Source organism: Microplitis demolitor, chromosome 2, assembly GCF_026212275.2.
Source record: "Microplitis demolitor isolate Queensland-Clemson2020A chromosome 2, iyMicDemo2.1a, whole genome shotgun sequence".
Classification (NCBI taxonomy): domain Eukaryota; kingdom Metazoa; phylum Arthropoda; class Insecta; order Hymenoptera; family Braconidae; genus Microplitis; species Microplitis demolitor.
In genome coordinates, this window is record NC_068546.1 from 23600858 (window position 1) to 23620730 (window position 19873).

At 30.0% G+C, this 19873-nt stretch overlaps 3 protein-coding genes across 6 annotated transcripts; all 3 read right to left on the reverse strand.

Annotated features, from left to right (window-relative positions):
• Positions 1-2200: 2200 nt before the first annotated feature.
• On the reverse strand, positions 2201-7580 carry LOC103572064 (pre-piRNA 3'-exonuclease trimmer). 2 transcript variants are annotated; one of them, XR_008404544.1, is made up of 11 exons: positions 7388-7580; positions 6449-6683; positions 5767-6355; positions 4887-4997; positions 4714-4810; positions 4547-4646; positions 4373-4459; positions 4221-4309; positions 3228-3326; positions 2793-3163; positions 2201-2218 (listed from the first exon to the last, which is right to left on the reverse strand). XR_008404544.1 is itself a non-coding variant. In XM_053742933.1 (10 exons), the coding sequence occupies exons 1-10, from the start codon at positions 7516-7518 to the stop codon at positions 3097-3099; spliced, it is 1605 nt and encodes a 534-aa protein (XP_053598908.1). In that variant the 5' UTR covers positions 7519-7580; the 3' UTR covers positions 2770-3096. The 2 variants fall into 2 exon arrangements, 1 of the variants encoding a protein (XP_053598908.1); XM_053742933.1 differs by lacking the exon at positions 2201-2218 and having other exon boundaries at positions 2770-3163.
• Positions 7581-7854: 274 nt separating this feature from the next.
• Positions 7855-18231, reverse strand: LOC103572065 (NADPH--cytochrome P450 reductase). Of its 3 annotated transcripts, none has more exons than XM_008550462.3 (7): positions 17608-18231; positions 12099-12307; positions 11677-12019; positions 10127-10251; positions 9861-10049; positions 8557-9618; positions 7864-8470 (listed from the first exon to the last, which is right to left on the reverse strand). In XM_008550462.3, exons 2-7 carry the CDS (start codon positions 12272-12274, stop codon positions 8326-8328), a joined length of 2040 nt encoding a protein of 679 aa, XP_008548684.1. In that variant the 5' UTR covers positions 12275-12307; positions 17608-18231; the 3' UTR covers positions 7864-8325. The 3 variants fall into 3 exon arrangements, with proteins under 3 accessions (XP_008548685.1, XP_008548684.1, XP_008548682.1); XM_008550460.3 differs by lacking the exon at positions 17608-18231 and adding an exon at positions 13796-13887; XM_008550463.3 differs by lacking the exons at positions 11677-12019; positions 12099-12307; positions 17608-18231 and adding an exon at positions 10659-10861 and having other exon boundaries at positions 7855-8470.
• A 171-nt stretch (positions 18232-18402) lies between these two features.
• On the reverse strand, positions 18403-19782 carry LOC106694297 (ras-related protein Rab-34). The gene is made up of 5 exons (XM_014445272.1): positions 19599-19782; positions 19091-19359; positions 18832-19027; positions 18546-18747; positions 18403-18488 (listed from the first exon to the last, which is right to left on the reverse strand). The coding sequence occupies exons 1-5, from the start codon at positions 19659-19661 to the stop codon at positions 18418-18420; spliced, it is 801 nt and encodes a 266-aa protein (XP_014300758.1). The 5' UTR covers positions 19662-19782; the 3' UTR covers positions 18403-18417.
• Positions 19783-19873: the final 91 nt, after the last annotated feature.

A 19873-nucleotide genomic window follows, 5' to 3' on the forward strand; every position in this document is an offset into this window, starting at 1 on the left:
CGTACAAGCGAGTTGATGACAGATACAAGCTGCTTGTATTCTAGCCAGCAATAAAACTGGCCCAGAGAAAATAAAAGTAAACCTCTGGTTGATTAGTTACTTTATCGGTCTATTTATAGACTATTGCAATTATTGGCATCAGCTGTAACGATTTAATTTTTCCGCGTCGATTTATGATATTGTTTTTTTTATTTATCATTTTATTATTTGTAGCTGATGGATGTTCGCTGCGGACTGGGGGTATTTAAGTGTGGATGAAAAATTTATTAAAAGATATTGAAAATACCTCAGCTGGCTGGTAGATATAAAAGCTAACGACAGGTTTATGCGAATAAAAAATACATATCAGTGAGATCGGCGAAGTAGAAAAGTAAACTCTCATCTGTCATGTCGAAATTCATGTCGCGAAAATAGTCGCAAGGATATTTTCTCGAGGTCGGATTTAAGCTCGTAGGAAGCCGCAGCCCGCTGCTGACAACCGCATGATTAAGATTTAGATTACCAGACGCTTTTTTATTTGACCATGACCATACTTCTTTTAATAAGACGGAAAAAAAGTGTTATGTAAGATTTAATTAATTTTATAAAAAATTTTGGTGACCAATTCTTTTTGAATTTACTCGCTTTAAAAAGAGGTATTGAGACTCCGTACACCCGCACCCGCTGTTTCAAATCCTTGTTAATAAGTCCTGAGATGGCGAGAAATACTTTTTTAACAAAAATTAAAAATCTGTTTATTTTTTTTGAAGTTTTATTTGTTGGATTTTTAAAAAACTAGAACAATTAATTTAAAAATTATGTGGTCTTTAAATCGAGATACGCTCTGTCATTTGTCGTTAAAATTTTAAAAATAATTTAATTAGTTTCCCAGATATTAAGAGTCCGTACATCCGTACATCCGCATCCATTAACTCTAATCACCAATAAAACAAAATGGTGATAAATTCCCGAGCTCGTAACCCAAAAATCTATTTAAAAAACAATTTAAAAGTTGTTAGAACTCAAATAACCGATAAAATAACAATTATATAAGTATTTTAATAAGCATTAATCTTTATAACATGATTTAAAATTCAATTCGTGCCAAGGATAGCCTACAAGAGACATGTCACCACTAGGTCTTAAAGGAAACAGAAATAGGGTATTGTAACATTTAGCAAATCGAGAAAATTACTATTACTATTATTATTATCGAGTGTGAGTGTGGTTGTCTTGAGTACAAATTTGTACGTGGGCAAGTAGAGCATGCCGGGATCGTACCCAGCAAACCCAGGTAACCCGAGTGACCTCTCGCCTTTTTTAGTTTTAACTAATTACATCTATATAAATATATCGCGTTCCCCTCCCGGTCTCCGTACTCCCAGGAACGATGGTCTCGGTATCAGCAATCGATGGCAGCATCTCGGCATATTTAATATTCGTCTAGTTTAATGAACTTGAAAGAAAAGTAGCCGGCGGGTGTCGAGCTGTCAGACTTTCGGCACGTGACCGATACGAAAAAGGTTTTTAATTTACTCAGCCCGATACGTCATCACCGGGGCAGAATAAGGTTCGGATCTGTATCCGTCCCGTCTTACGGCCAAGTAGCCGGTCAAGCCTACGCTCTAGGCCAGGGGCTAGGCTATGCTATTTTCTACCAGCAGCTTATGAACCAAAAATAGAATTTCTCTTTCCTACTATACGTGTTTTTATTTATTTGAGTACACTTACAAGACTTGCCGCTGCCTCCTGCCTCCTGAAAATTATTTAGCATAATAACTACAAGCGTAAGCACAAGACTAATGCAACTAAACGCTTAATATTTTATAACTTTATTATTATTTTGCTCAATAACGTCATTCATACCCGCCAAGTTCAAAGTGTTCCGCCCACACGTCTGCGTCTATTAAAATATATTTTTAAAAAAATATATATTTAAATAATATCATATAGGAAATGTTAAAAATTGTTACCGATTAATCATGATTTAGTAGCTGGGCTCTTGATTTTTATCAAGATGATGCTGGTGGAGGTGCTGCTGGTGGTGGCAAACGACAGGTGCATTTACGAGGATAAATAACGCTGATGACCCTCATCCAAGTAACTTTAACTTACGCAGACATTAAAGCCGTCGACGAGAAAGACAACGACAATTTCGAAACATTTGGTAGCGAAAATCCGCGGAGGTATTTTCATATCGACGAGCTTTGCCAGTTGGATATAGGAAACTCGAGGCTACCTGGGGGTAGTTAAAATATATTTTAAGAATTATTCATTCTCGCTATCACTTTTTAATCATTTTTTTTTTTACTTTGGACTGAAATTTTTCTGTTCATTTCTTTGATTGTCCGCTCGACGAATTGCCGGAAAAAAAATTTCATCTGCAGAGACGTAAATCCCGCATTCCGCTTTGATCTAGGATCAAATTTTTTAAATATTTAGATCGTATAGACCGAGATTTAAAAAAAAAATCGAACTGAAAAATTTCCGGGATCCAGAAAAAAAATTTTAAAAAAACTTTCGATCATAAATTTTTATAGATCTCGATATAAAATGAAAAAATGATTTTTCACTGAGTAATAAAAATGAATAAATGCTCAGTAAAAATAAGAGACAGAGACAAATTAAAGCTCAAGAGTAAAAATTAAACCGGTAGATTTTTTGTGGTTGTTATTATTAATATCTTAACGTCAGCTATCGAATTAATTTGACATGTGTGAACTACTGAAATATTTAAGTGATGAGCTGAAAACTGTCAGAAAGATTAAATATTTTTTTTTCCGAGATATTTTAGATTTAAATAGTTTTTTTACCAACTATTTTTCACCGGCTGCATTGGATTGACAATCTCATGGTTTATGGATCTCTGTTACGTGGACAAAGACACTGAGACAGCAAGGCAGAGCTAAAAAACGCCTACACAAAATAGCTAGCGTGTTATTTCGAGGGGTAGCCTTGGGTTGCGGCCAGAGAAAACTTTTGAAATATCGGAAAACAGAGTACCGCTTATTCTTATTTAAAAAACGTTGCAAATTATTATTATTATTACTGTTTAGCTGATTTTTTATTGAGTAATACTAATTTGGAGATCGTTATTTAGATTTTGTAGAGCGTTTGTTAAGATCTAGTGATCCTGGAGTGGATTAACCAGGTCAGTAAGCCGCTGGTCAGGACGAAGCCGCTCCTAAAATTGATTATTATCGAATGGTAATTGTTTCATTACTTGCTTAGTAGTTTACTCAGCTTACCATATAATTGATTTTGATATTAATGAATGTCTCAGTGGATTATAGAGAGCGACGCGGTAATCTTTGCTCCGCTGGAAATGATCCAGAATTTCTCTCGCCCTGAAATGTCAATCATCCATCTTCATATATATGCATGTCTTTTAATATAATATAAAAAACTTATATTTATATTATTTTTGTAAATCAACAGTAATAAGTCTGCCGCGAAAACAAAAAACATGAATTTTAAAAATTTTTTTGAATTAGCTAAAAATTCCCGGTAGTTTTTTATAAAAATCGTCTATAACTCAATAAATATGAGTCCTATGATAATTTTACTAAAGACCTTTTTTGTAGAGCGTTAAATTTCCTACAAAAAGTTACTCATGTATTTTTTTCATAAAATCAAAATTTAAGCCGCTGTAGCCGTTCCTTCATTTCTGGTGACAGCAGTACTCCGAAATAAAAATTTAAATAAATCTTAAAATGACTCTAACATTTTAAATATTGGATTTGAGAAAATTTTACTAGAGACCTTTTTTGTAGAGCATTAAATTTCCTATAAAAAAGTATTTATACCTTTTTTCTGTAAATTCAATAGTTTAGTTACTGGAGGTAAAAAACGAGTAGGAAGTAAGCGATTGCCAAGCTGAGCATAAAATCATAAGTAAAAAACAAAAATAAAAATAATTTAATAAGAAATTTATAAGTGGCTAGAAACAGCAGAGCAGCACGGGCCTATAAAGATGAATGCATGATAGCAAATTCCCGGGATTATTTATTTTAAAACTAAATCAAGACGAGCAAACTAAAAAGTAACTAGTTATTTAATACTCATACAAATGTAGTGTAGTGTAGCTACAGATCGTACACAGAGACATAAAAACCTTGGTATTATTATTAAACTTATAACGTCGTTTTATCTAACTTACGGGCCAACCAGACGACAATTTTTCATCCAAATAACGACACTAATCGTTAATAATAATAATTATTTATAAAGTAATCTCTTACGTTCGGTAATTTGACGTCGCTACCAAAACACTTTCTCTGGTGTGAGGTTTTATTGCCAGAGATCCAAACGGTGAAAGTTCTTCGGAGATCTAAATAAATATTAACATTGATGTTAACTTTTATTAATTACATTAATTATTAATAAATTTTACCTCGCTTATATTTATTGGGTATATTTTTTTAGTGCGGATATTAAGCCAAGGAGGCCGCGTTGATTTAGGATCTGGACCGTCTAATTTCTATAAATAAATTTTAATAATTAATTAATTAATTTAATTTAAATTAATTTAATTATTTATTATTTATATAATTTATTAATAGCTTACGATGTAAGAAAGGTCGGCGCGAATGACATTAACGCAATTAACGTACTCGTGGACTCCATAAAAAATTTCCGAGTTGGTCAGTTCTATTAACCCATCACGGCTGTGAAAATAAATACCGGTAACGATAATAAACATTGAATTTAAAGTGTAAATATTTAAATACTTACAGTCCGCGTTTTTTAATCGCGTGTACGTAAGCTGTTTTTATAAAACAGTACCCACTGTAATAGGAATCCCAGCCCGCATCGTGATATATTTCCTTGTCTGCATAATAAATTAGGTTTTAGCAACTTGTTGATTTAGCTTGAGGTTGAATATTGTTTGTTTTTAATTATTATACCTGAATTTACTGGCTCTGAGAATTCGATTTTCGGGGAGTCTATCACTAGTATGTGTCCAGCGCTGATGAAGAAATGATACAGTTCTTGGAGTATATTTGACTTCAGGGAATCTAGATAATAAATTTTATTTATTAACTTGTTTGGTGTCAGTAATAAACTGGGAATAAATATTCAGACATGATCATGTATTAATTTAAATATGAGTAGATATGAATATATATGATCATATATATCATGTTTAGTCACAATTAAAGGTTCATATTTATATCTTATATCATATAAAAAACCTCATTTGCGGGTGTAGATCCATTATATGATCATATATGACTATATCTGATATTGTATATGATCGTATATGAAGCCCAAGTAAGAACGCGGATTTACAACCCGATTACATATGAAAATATCAGATCCGTTATCAGATAGAAAGTCTTACATATGTGCAGATTTATTATCTGAATATATATGATCATATCTGATATTATATATGAGCATATATAAAACCCGTAAGTGGGAAACGGATTCATAGCTTGATAACATATGAACATATCTGATCTGATATATCGATGATAATATCTGATTTCATATAGAAAGTCTTGTGCAGATGTCAATTTATATTCTGAACATATATGATCATATATGAAACCTAAGTAGAAACACAGATTTATAACCTGATCATATATGAACATATACGATTATATATAATATCAGATATAATATTTACATATTTTGTATTTTTATATGTGTGACCATATATGACCAGATATACATTTTTTGGATCTGATCAGATATTATTCATGTATGGTCATATATGATCGTAATTTTTTTATTTTTTACTTGAGAAAAATTAAAATGATATTTTTGAAGTGTTATAAAAACCTGTATCTAATTTCCTCTTCAACTCATAGCTAATAAACTTGGTATCATAAATACACGGAAAAATTTTGTGAATTTCCTTTTTAAAATCCAAATAATTGCTAGGCAACGGCCGATAAAATTGTTTATAAATAAACATGAGATCAAGTAGGGCATTATGCCCAATAATGGGTTTCTTCAAGTCGACCAGCAACTTGAAGACTTTGGTGAACCCTAAATAGTAATCGATAATCTTGTTCTCCAAACTATTATTATCAACTTCCTCTAGAGCTTCTCTAGTCTGAGCATCCACTTTAATTACCAAAATACTCAGCTGGTCTTTCGACTCAGTCCATATGGATTTGAATGACGACCTCAGCTCTCGCTGGATGTAGCACTGCTGCGCGATGTTGTTACATTTCAATTCAATAGACCTCTCAGATTTAGAGTCTTTCAGCCATTTCGCCACATCACTTATCGCCGTAGAAAATACCGACTCGTCATTGCTATTTGAAAATATTGCGTAATTATTTATATAATCATTTACTTTCAATGTGTCCCGGAGTTTTATTTCCTTCTCCTCATCTAGGTACGATATCCCGTGGTAATTTAGCTGCAATAATTAATCAGCCCGCTTAATTAATTAATCAATAATAATTAACGATACCTGTTCAATTAATAAGTAGTAAATAATAAATAATTATACCTTGTTAAAATTAAAATTATGTCTCGTTAGAAACTCAAGTGCTCCAACTTGCCACAAAAATTGTCTGTCATCAAAAGGCAATTGTCTCGGTAATAAATAAAAATTATACGTGTCGACATTATACTTATTGTCGTCTCTTATATATTTAAATGTACTTATTCCTAATTGGATTGCGATAAACGAATTGATGTTTTCACGCAATTTTTTGTAACGCTGTGGCATCGTATCAAATAATCTGGAATTAATAAATGGTGTGCAATTTAAATCAACTGATTCTGCATTTCTATTGGTCCAAAATTATGTCGAATCGAATTTCGTTCGATTCGATTCGATATACACAACTCGTGTTTTATTATTCTAATTACTTGACAATATGAGTGAATGTAACTGACAAGTAGGAATTTTTTTAATTTTTTAAATATTTTTAAAAGTACGCGCGCTTTTTTAAATTTTATTATTTTAATTTATTTATTTAAAATTTATAAATTTTCTTATGGCTGCTACATTGACATTTATAAATTTTTCAAATTTTGCCTTTCCCGCCATTTATCTGGATGACATATTACGTAATTAATTCTTTTTATTTCAAAATATTAATTAATAAATTTTTTTAAATTACAAAACTGACGTTTTTTCAAATTTTTAAATAATTTTGTTTTTAAAAACTTATACTTTATTTAAAATAGTAATTATTAATGAGAGTGAATGCAACTGACAGGTGAAGATTTTTAAAATTTTTGTGTAAATAAATTGTATAAGTAAAATAAAAATTACAATGCGTATTTAAATAATTAGAAAATCAGTGCGCGCGTTTTTTAAATTCTATCATTTTGATTTATTTAAAATTTAAAATTGTCTGATATCTACAACATTCATATTAAATTTATTTAAATAATTTCTATTGTTAAGTAAAAGTAAAAAAATAAATTTTGATCTTACGATAAATCTGCAACATTTTCTTCTTTAATTCCACTAAATTCGGCATCAATTGCAATAAAAGTGGCATTTTTTAATGACAATTTAATTTTATCATAATTATTTATAAAATTGTTATCTAATATTTCGTTCATATTTATTTATATTTACTTATTTTTTTTTATACAAATAAAAATAGGTTATGATAACATGTAAATACCACGTGTGTTACGTGATATATATATATAAACATATATACATATATTTCCAAGTACCTTCCGTACAAAAATTTTAAAAAAACTTGTCAAGGTCAAAAAAGAAAATAAATTTTTAAAAAATTGTGGGCAATTACAAAAAAATTTTAAATTTATACTTTATTTAATAAAACGTTATTATAACATAACGATTTAATTAATAATTAATTGTTACATTAAAATTATTACAAAATTCCTTTACCTTTGAAATAAAAAAAAAAATTATTTATATTTATAATTATAAATTTATATTTATAATTCGGCAAATTTTACAATTAAAAAATATGCATTGATTCAAAATAGACATATATATTTATACATTATATATATATATAATTTTTACTTATAAATAAAAATTGACAATTACAGTATTATTATTATTATTATAATTATTATAATTATTACTATTATTATTAATAATTAGTCATTTATCTATTAAAAAATGATCAAGTAAAATCTTCGACACCGATAAAAGTGCACTGATTACTAATTAATTATTTGTAAATTAATAATCGTTGTTACGGACGTAATTATATACATGAAAAATATTTTATTCAATTTCCTATTTCTATCCGTGGCGGGTTTTCTTTCTCACGATGACAATCTCAAAAAATTATCGTAATATTGACGTACTTAATTGTCGATTCAGTAAATCTGACAAGTACGTTATCAATTATTGCGATTAAATAATATCAGCTAAGGGTGTACTCAACTCCAGACGTCAGTAGAGTAACGTTTCTGTGTCTCCATTTTCTTAATGTAGTCAGCTGCCTGCAATTCAGTCATTTTACCTTTTTCTTGTACTACTTTTAGTAAAATATTGTGTACATCACGAGCCATATTACGCGCGTCACTAAAAATAATAATTAATAATTAATAAACATTTTTTTAAATTAAATATTTGATTGCTAGTGACGTAGAAAAAAAAATAAAACTTACCCGCAGATGTAAACGTGACCATTTTTAGCGCCAATTACATCCCAGATCTCGTCCTTATTTTTCTCCAGCAGATGAGTTACGTAAATTTTCTTCTCCTGCTCGCGACTGAAGGCCGTGTGCAGTTTCAAGGTTCCGCTCTTTACGTAGGCCTCTAGCTCATCGCGGTAAAGAAAATCTTCTTTGCTTTTGCGGCACCCGAAGTAGAGAATGGTGTCACCGACTTCTTTGCCTTCTTTGCGAGCTGTATCGCGTTCTTGGATGAACCCGCGGAAGGGAGCAATGCCGGTACCGGGTCCGACCATGATGATTGGAGTGATGGTGCGCACTGGGAGCCTGAACTGCGACTTCCTTACGAAAATAGGGACGTAGCTAGGAGGATCAGTTGGGTGTTTATTTTTAAGCCAGGTGGTGGTTACTCCTTGATTGATGCGCCCTGTGGGTGTCTTGTACTCGACGACGACGGCGGTTATGTGAATTGACGTCGGGTGTAGCTTCGGAGACGAAGATATGGAGTAGTAACGACACTGGAGACGTGGTAGCAGCTCGCAAAGGTGGTCTAGTGCTGGTTTGAGACTCGGAATATCTTCGAGAATGTGGACGATGTTGCGGTTCTCGTTGGTGACCCACTGGTGGAAGAGCGCTTTGCCTTCGGCGGTTGTCGAGGCCATGAGCTTCAGTTTCTCTTTGTCTGCTGGGTCGCTGCAGTACTCGGCGAGTTCTTTTAAGACGTGAGTCCTGGGGTTGCTGGTAATGTCGATGTAGTGCGTAAGCGCTGTTCTGTACGAGCAAGGACAAGGGAACGGATGCTTCTTGGTTGATTCCTCATCGGTATTTGTCAATGTTATCACGGTATCCAAGTCAACTTCGCATATTTTTCCTATTTTTTCAACCAGCTCGCTGTTGTTTACCGGGTAAACTGCCACGTGGTCTCCAGCGTCGTACCGCATCTTGGATCCCTCGATATCAAACTCGATGTGCATACACGAGCGTTCTGATGTCGGGCCATGGAGCTCACGGTTTACTTTTACTGCTGCTAGATACGGATTCTTAGCATCGAATGGTCTAGAATAAAAAAATTATTTTTAATTATCTACATCATATTTTCCCACATTCAACCACTTGTAACTTTTTAAATATTGACATTACAAAGAAAAGTTTCAATACTTTTTTGTAGAGAATCTAATGATCTACAAAAAAGGTCCTGAGGTACGAATTGATAAATTGATAAACAAAAAAGTTACAAGTGGTTCAATGCACAGAACCATAATCAGCGAATTAAAATTCAATTTAATAAAAATACTTACGGTCGCTGATTAACCAGAGAATGGAGACGTGCTATTTCTCCAGTGTACACTCTGTCAGCAGGTACATCGACATGTTCAGTTAATTTGTACTGCCGGATGCTGACATCTTCTCCAGCGCCTTCGATACCAAAGAAGTCGCAGACCGCAGGCCAGAATTTATCTTTCCATGTTATAAAGTCGTCCTCAATGCTGCGATAATTTGAATAAATCAATGTAATAATTCACTAAATAATTAAGTAATTAACCAATTAAATAAATGTAATTACTTGGCATCGTCATCTCCCAACCCGCATTCAAAAACTCTCGTGGCTCCAAGTTGTTCAAGTCTAAAGTCAACATAAGTAGCAACCTCATTGTAATGTTCGTACGTCTTGTTACCCAATCCAAAGACCTGAAATTACCATAAACCATTTATTAATATCTTGATTGTAAATAATTAATCTAATGACCTCTGATACTCCAAAAAAAATAAAAAGTTTCCATCGTTGCATAATAAATAATGATCCTGTACTTAGCAGACAATTAGTAATTTTCAGATTTTTTTTTCAACAGATAAATTACAAAAAACAAAAACTAAAAATATGCACATGTAGAAAATTTGAGAAACTACAGGTGCAATTTTTAAAAATATTTTTTTTTTTATAATTTATTGTTTTAAAAAATTATTAGATGTCGACTAAACTCAGTATTATAATAAATAATATACAATTAAGTAATTAAAAGTAAATTTTCTAGAGTAATTACACTTATAACCAGCTAAATTACTCTGATATTAAATTACAAAAAATTTTAAATTACATTTTTCGTTCTACTTAGTGACGAAAACCTCCGCTGCGTGACGTTGACGTTAGTATTCAAACTTCTGATAATAATTATTAAATTACGTGTAACAGGGATCAATTTACAGACATTAATATTCATAATAATTAAAATAAATTAGCAATTGTAATTATGAGTTAGAAAATCAATAATTTTTCAAAAATTATTTTTTAAAATCCAATTGTAAGTAAAATTTATAAATTTACAAAACTGGTGGTTATATAATCGGATTTATATGAATTAATAAATATGACATTTTTATAAATATATATAAACATATATTTATTGTGCCATTTAACTGATAACACTAATTTGAATATCAAATTTAAAAACGTTAACTTGCAAGTTTATTAGAAACTGAGGTTAGTTTTCTGTAGCAATTTTTTTTTAAGTTTCTTATTTACCAGCAGTTGGTAAGGACACTAGTCTAGATGACTAGACAGTTGATAGATAAAAAAAAAAAAAGCGATTAAAAACAATTACTTCAGCACCCGCGTTCGAGCATCGTAATCAATTAAATACCCGCGTAATGAGAAAAAGTCTGCAATTCGGCGCACGCGTAATCGCGGGAAAATTGAAAACTCAATAAAAAAATATTGTGCACTTACCCAGTAATTATACAGGTATAATTTATTTAAAAATTTTACAAATAGAACTTAAAAAATGGCGGCGAATGCCGAAAAAAATTCGGAGTGACCCGAATTCAGCCGAAGGGAATTTATTTTTATGTCCTACTTTATGTAGGATGAGAAAAAGTCGAGTTTTTAAAATAAATATTTTCTAAACTCGAAATAGTTTTTAAATTTCATAATCATAAGCATAAAATTTTATGAAGACAAAAAATTTCACTAGGTTCCATTTGAAATTTAAAAAAAAAACTCATAGCGCGGGTGCTGGAGAGTCGAAAACGATTTCATTGGGCCGATATCCCGTAGTATGAAATTTTTTAAATGCTAGTCCCTGAATTAATTTTTAAATAGAAAGCAGAAAAACTTACGGCGTAATTAAGTCCCGTAAGATCAGCGTCGCCATTTTTGAGCCAATCTACAAACTCCATTGCGTTGTCGGTAGGATCACCTTCTCCGTAGGTAGCCAGACAAAAAACAGCAAGACTGTTTGATATTTGCTTCAAATTAACAAGTTCCTCCATGTCGCATTCTTCTGGATCAGCGACCATTCCTTTCATTCGATAGCGAACACCTTCTTTAGCCAATCTTCCAGCGAATTCTTCCCCAGTTCCTGTTTGACTGCCATAAAATACAACGAGACTACGTCCGGATGTTCGTAACTTTTTTATAAATGAGTTCTCCGTAGGTGCCGTTGATGTAAAACTCGTTGGCCTGTAAGATAAATCCTTGTTATTGATGGAATTAATTGATAGATTAAGTAACAGGTGATCTTGGTAACTGTATTGCTTACTGTATTGAATAAGATTTAGTCGCTGGTGGCAAATCATCTTGTCTGTTTCTTCTCAGAACGTACCATACAGCCGCGGCGAGTAATAATGCAAGTAATACTAGGTCTAAAGTACTAAAGAATGATTCTGATGACAATTCCGGGCTGTTTTCACCTTCGTAAACTGGTGGACTTGTCATTCTTACAGCCTTCGGTTGCGATGCGTCGGCTGTCTGTTAAAATAATCAATTAATTATTTATTAATTACTTGATCACAATTGTTATCATTATTATTATTATCTGCTATTGTAATCTTGAGTAATTTTTTGTTGATAACTTGACAGGTATCATGAGTTATTTTTAAAATATTTATCTGATGACTTTAAGATAAACATAAATAATGACAAGCAAAATAACAAAAGTAATTTTGAGTTTAAGATGGACAAGTTGAGTCCTTTTTCGACGGTTGATTTAACAAGAGATTAAATGAAAAATGTTAAAAAGAATAAAAAAAAAAGATAAAAGGATAAAAAAAGTGAGGACGAACTGGATGGAGATGGAGAAAAACCGGTCGCCCAAAGACTCTGTTGGCATACCAATGAATAATATCGGGAGAAACCGGGATATTCTGGATTTATATACATGTATATCTATATAAATATATATGTAGATGATTATGTGTACATATAAGCCGCGAGTTAATTTCTATTACGTATTCTGTAGTTATACAATCGGTTTGTAACAAATAGTAGTAAAAATATAAATTCGATGACAAAAATATTTTAAATTTGAATTATAATTAAATGAATGTTAATTATCGGTTGTGTAAGTAATTAGTGGGTTGATAAAATTAATTTTATTGGCACAGACGATAAAATAATAAGCAGATATGACTGCTAGTTATTCTAATTAAAGTTTAAATACCAGCGGTTTTTTAAATTCAAATTAATTTGTAACTGGCGGGTAATTTTATTTATTCAAATAAAAAAATTAATTATCTAGTTTTTTATATTGGAATTAGTAATAATTATTTATAAATTTGTTTCAGATAAACTGTCCGAGTTTTACACCAGTGACCGATATATTAATATTGTGTCTACTTAGTTATCAACAATCAAAAAATTAATATTTTTTTAAAAATATTTAACCGCTTAATAATATATTTAAGTACCGAGTTTAAAAACTATTAAATATTTATTACCGCGAATTAGTTATTAGTGTTTTTTTTTTGGCATTAAAAAAGATAGACGAAAACGGTTGTAATTATTAAAAGAAAAAAAAATTAATAACGAATTTATAAAAAGAGTTCAAGGTTAATTTAGTCAATAAATAATGAAATACATAAAAGTTTGACGTAATATTTAAATACATAAAACATCATTTCAAAGCTCTATTACGCACCAAACGGAAATATTATTTTTAAAGGTTCAAACTTTATTTTTTCTGTGTACCCGCATATAGACACGTAGACATCTCATAAATATTAGTCCCCTTTACAATAGGTCAGTTTTAAAATTTAAAAAGTCAATTTTTCATCCGTTAAATGACGTGATCACTAAAATAAATTAATGCTAAAACTTTTAGCGGTTAAAATAAAATAAAATAAAAATTATAGAATGTGCGAGAATACAAGATCATGTAACGCGAAAGGAAAATCTTGTAAACTTTCTCCGAGTTTAGCTAACGCAATTTACTGATCAATGATCGGTTAAAATACTCACCGGTAAATCCATCGTTTATCAATAATCAATTATTAATTTTAAATTTATAATTACAGGCTGCTAATTACAATTTGTAATTAAACAAATAAATTTTGATTTCTGATCAATTGAATTATTTGTCAGTGGAGAGATCACTGGAGAGACACAAGAGGAGAAAAGTAACTGAAGGCTTTTCCGGATCCTTTGGATTGGACACTACTTGCGGGCACTACCAACAACTCTCGACTACTTGGGACTTGGGGGGCTACCAAAGATACCACTTACACTCTCCTTCTGGCCAAAGCCTGGCCAATAAAGTGGGCTGACAAGTTAAGCGGTCATACGTGTACACAAATCAGTGCTTCATGTACCATACCCATGTACGTGCTACCGCTACACCAAGACACTGCCGGTGTGCAAAATAAAATGTGTGACCAGGCAAATGAAAAACCGACGAGTCATCAGCTTCAATACATTAACGTCTCCGTGCAATGTTCAGTATTTACGTACGGCGTAATTTCGCGCTTTCAATATTTCATTGTATAATTAACGCAATCATTCACATTTGTTTTTACTCCATTTATAATTATTATCAGTGGAAAAAATAAAACGTTTATTTAATAAATATTCACAATTAAATTTAGTAGTTTTTTTATCTACGGTGCAATTACACAAATGTTATTTTTTAAAATTTTTCTATTGGTTTGAAATAAAATTTGTAACGTTTTTTTAGATTTTATTTTAAAATTTTATTTTAAATCAAATTAAAGCCATTCTCAGACAGTGCCTCCCACTTTAAAAATTTTCAATGATTTTCTACTTATTTGAATTTTATCAATTAATTATAAAAAAATAACGTAGAAGTAATTGTCGCCGAGATATAGAATTTAAAGAAAATTACAGTTGATATTAATATGGAGTTGAACGAAATTTGGAGAATAAATTTCAGTAAAATCATGTCAATTTTAAAATTCAAATTTCAAATATTTTAGGCTAAAATTTATTCAAAAAATTTCTATAAGTAATTATTTAAAATTTCTATATCTTGGCGACAATTACTTCTGCGTTATTCTTTTTTCAATTAATGTTTTAATTTTTTTAAAATTAATTAATAAAATTTCGATACGCCACAGATTAAAATCATTGTATATTTTTAAAAAGGGGGTACTATCTGAGGATGCCTTTAAAAATTAATTTAAATATTTTTTAAAAAATATTTATCAATTTAAAATATATCAAAGTTTTTTAATTAATCAATATAATTAATATTATATAAAAAAAAAATTAATTTACTATAATATGATAAATGATAAATAAAATAAACAACAAATTTATTAAAAATATTCTACCCAGTAATCTCGAGTATCTGCAAGGTCAACAGTATGCACGTGTAAAGGCTACGTAATAAATAATAAAAAAAATCTAATTGACAATCATGACTTTAATAAAATATTATTTACATTCGCAGTTTTTCATCTCCTTCCAAATATCAGCGACTACTGGTCTCATAAAAGAAAAGATTTTAAAAAATATAAATGAATAAAATTACAGTGTAATTAACACTTCTAATACTTTTCTATTACAGCAAATATTCTATCACGTAGACAACATTACTTAAATATTCCACGCGAACTTGGTGACACGTTACATAAATTAAACTGTGATTAGGCGAAAAAATTTAAAACATTAATCGGCGGTTGTTAATTAAAATGACTCATGCATTGTCATATATATAAGTACATGAGTATATTATCTTTTTCGTAAATTTCAATTTTAATTACCGACAATAATATCAAACTTTTAAATTAAATTTAATAAAAGATTAAAAAGATTAAGTCTGACCAAGAAATCTTTTTTTATTTTATTTCTCGCCAACATTCACGGCCGTCGTTTTACCTTGAACGCAGCGTTTATAAGTTCGTTGATTCAATCATCAGTTTATTGAGACTTTGAAACTTTTTTTTTTATTTCAAGTCATTTTTCAATTATTTTATAACTATTTTTTTATTTATACTTCAATTGTTTTATGACATTTTAATTTAGATAAAAAATTTTCAAGTTTAAATCCTCTGTCAAGATAAATTTATTTTTAATGGAAATTAATGAGTCAAATTTAAATAATATCGGCATGATCATAATAACAATAATTAATACCATTTTTTTTCATTATTTGATGTACAAAAAAAATCAGGAGAAGAAAGAAAAAAATTAAATTTAACAAGGTAACGTTTTTTTAGCAGCCTTGGGAATTTTTGAATAAATTTATCTGTTTAAAACATCTTGGGTTTTTTTTTAATTACTATTATTATTAAGTGTAATTAAGAGCTGTCAATTTTGGATACAGACTAGACTATTGGTAATATTTTAGTAATTAAATTTACTGATAGAAACGATTGATTGTTAATTACTTTAAGTGTTTGCTCAAAGATAATTATTCTTTATCTAATGGTTGATTAGATTCCGATTAAATTATTACGCGATATTGCTTAAGAACTGAAATTGCTTTTAAAATTCTAAAAATTTCCTGCCTAAATTCCGAAATGCATTTAAAATTATTTAAATACGTTTAGTATTCAAACTCGTGATATATTTAAGTACATTTTCCTGGAAAGTTAGGAAAACTACCTGATATTTTAATGAAAAAAAATAAAAAGTCATGATTAGTCATCGGGTATCTGGAGATTTAAAACTAAAACTCGTTTTCAGTTAAAGCGCTCGCGAGTTATAAAATTTAAACTACTTTAATAAATATGTAAGCATATATATAATATATAATATATACACAATCATAACTTTACTTCCTGTATGTAAATAAATAAACTTTCTTGACTTGAGTAACCGTCTCTTAGAAAATTCTAAGTAATTTCGCTTGATTTAATTTTTTTAAATTTGCCGCCTAAATAATTAGAAATTTAAAATCTTCTTAATTCATAATTTTTGTAAAAATAAATTTATTGCAGGGATTTTAAGGGATTTTTAAAATGACGACACTGCCCAAATATGAAAAAGGAGCAAGGAACGACAAAGATTACGTCGAAAGAATGATAGAGACGGAAAATTATGAAAATCTGAAGAAAGCTTCCAAGGCGACCAAGTATGCGTGGAAGAAAAATTCTGACGTGGACAAATTTTGTAACCGGATACTAGAGAAAACTCAAAAGAGATTTTTTTAAATTTAAGGGGAAAATTGCCGCGGGAAAATTCAAATACTTGTGCTAATGTAAAACGAAAATGTATGAAAAATAATCTGGCGAATTTGGGGGTCAAATAAAATGTCTTGATAAAAAAATATCTGTGTCGATGTTACTGATAATTAAAGACACGTAGATAAATTCAAAGATTAAAAATAAAAAGTAATAGTCGGGATCACAATTCGGTTTTGAATCCATAGCAATAAATTTAAATCCGTTGATATAGAGAGCAATTTCGACATGTGTATCTCAGTTTACACTACCGTGGTAAAAATATATATAAATATAAAAAAAAATATATATTATTTAACTTGAACCTTGATCCTAGATACATTATTTATCGCTCGACAGAACAGAATCACACAATGCAAGAATATTTAAATAAATCGACGATTTGTTGAGCAAAAATCTAAAATAAATATTCGCTATTTAAATTCATACAAGATAAGAAACTTAAGCCAGACACTTTAGACATTCAATAATACAATAAAACCTCAAATAAAACATAAAAAATTCTATAACTCATAAATATGTTCCATCAACAAGTGATAAAAAATAACAATAAATAAAAAAAAAAATTGTTGACAAATTCGTAGTTGGAAATTCAAATGTCAAAAAAATAATTCAAAAAATCAGTCTCACCTGGATCTGAATCTGGATCCTCAGAGCAAAAAATAAATAAATAAATAAAGAGAATAAATTAAAGCAGCTGATGGATCATGAATGCAACACGTGACCATGTGACTTAATACACGATCTACGAGGACGATTGTGTTCCTCTACGTTGCTGTTATCGTGTCTTGTCTATCAATCACTTCTCTCTCGCTCTTGTTTAAAATTACCCCCACCTAGTTCGCCATTACGCGCAGACGTACTTTTTATTCTACTGCTGGCTTTTAGTTTTCGTCTTATTATTTTTTTTTTATTTTCGTTGGACGTACTTTTCCTGGGTAGTGACTTCCGGTAACGCAACACACTGGACACCTGGGTTTAAAACTACTTAATGACTCGGCTTACGTCTTTAATAACAATCACCTCCGTCTGATTACGATTGACTTCTTGATGACGTTGACTTGATTAATTTATACTCGAGTTTTCAGAGAATATTTAACTTGTACTTGTAATGTAATTATATATGTTGTTGATATTATTTTTTATTTTTATATATATGTATATATATTTATCGACATATATGTTGTATATGTATATATATATATGTATAGATTGTAATGGAGTAATGGACAAACACCTTTCCCGACGACGGATAAAAACCGACTGCGACTGACGTACCAAGAGACCCACAAGACTTAAATTTTAACGTCAGTATTTAGGAAGGGGATCTCTGGGAATTTCTGTGTTTAATTCTTAATAATTAAATAAAAAGAAAAAAATATATAGAGCTAATAATTACAGTAATTATTTGAATTTTTAAAAAAGTATAAATTTTTAATGCTAATTTATACATGACAGCCATTTAAAATGTTTAGTTTTCTTTTCAACTTCAGGTTCATATCTTCTTAATGCTGTAAAATAAATAAATAATTAATTAATAAATTAATTGTTTGTATTTAAATACTTACTAATTAAATTTGTTCCGATCTCCTGCTGTTTATGAGAATTTAATTCCCTTAAAATGGCAGCGTTGAAAGACAAACCAGCGATACGGGAAAATAATTCCGTGATTCCATCATTAGTTTTTGATGAAACTGACCAGTACTCGGCTTTCAATGACTCTGCGATAGCAATTGCGCGTTTTTCGATTATTTTGTACACTTGGTTTGACTTGAAAGTTAAAATAAGTCACTGATTAATTTTGAAATTTAAATTTTAGTTATTAAATAATTTAAAAAAAAAAAAAAGGATTACCATTAAATCTCTTTTTGTGCCGACAAGAAATATATGATAATCTCCTGTGTTTGATCTGGCAGCTTCTTCGAGCCATTGCCTGCAATGTGATAATGATAACAAACTTGTTAGATCAAATACCAGCATTATAACATTTGATCCTCGGTAATAAGATGCTGCTATTGCTTTGAATCGTTCTTGTCCAGCAGTGTCCCATCTAATAAATTAAATAATAATTAATAATTAATTAATAAATTAAATTATAATAAATGATAATTACATCTGTAAATTAAATGGAACTCCTAGTACATCAAATCGTTCAACTTCAAAGTCAACTCCAATTGTTGGTTTATAATTATTATTAAAAGATTTATGACAAAATGTGTTGACCAATGATGTTTTGCCAACAGCAACATCACCGAGAACTATCAGTTTTGATATTCTTGGAGCACTGGATACTGACAAACATGCACGGCGTACTCTTACATCAAAATCACTGTCCTGATATGGTGTCATTGTCATTGAATATGCTGGTGGCCATTTAATTATCTAATTAAAATAAATTTAATAATTAATTTTAATAATTAAATAATTGATGAGTGAATATAACAGACAGACAATTTGTAAATTTTAAATAAATTTAAATAATGGAATTTTAAAAAATGCGCGCTTATTTTTGAATTATCGAGGAGTAACATTTTATTTATTTATTCAAATATTTAAAAAATTGATAATTGTCAGTTACATTCAGACTGATAAATAATTGATATATTAACTATATAACTTACACGTCTATCTTCATTTGCTGATGGCTGTAACATTTTATAAACTGCGGATCTTGTCTCCAGCATTACTTTGCTGTGGACAAGAGTATTGAAGTATAAAGTATCCGTGATTGATTTATTTATTTAAATATAGTAATTATTATTATTATTAACAATTAAAAAGTTGTGTCTTATGCTTTCAAACTGAATATGCGGGTTTGTAATGATTTTTTGAAATGAAAACATCCGTTGCCTAGACAGGTGTCACTTTAACTTTCGCGGGGGGAATAAATAATAAT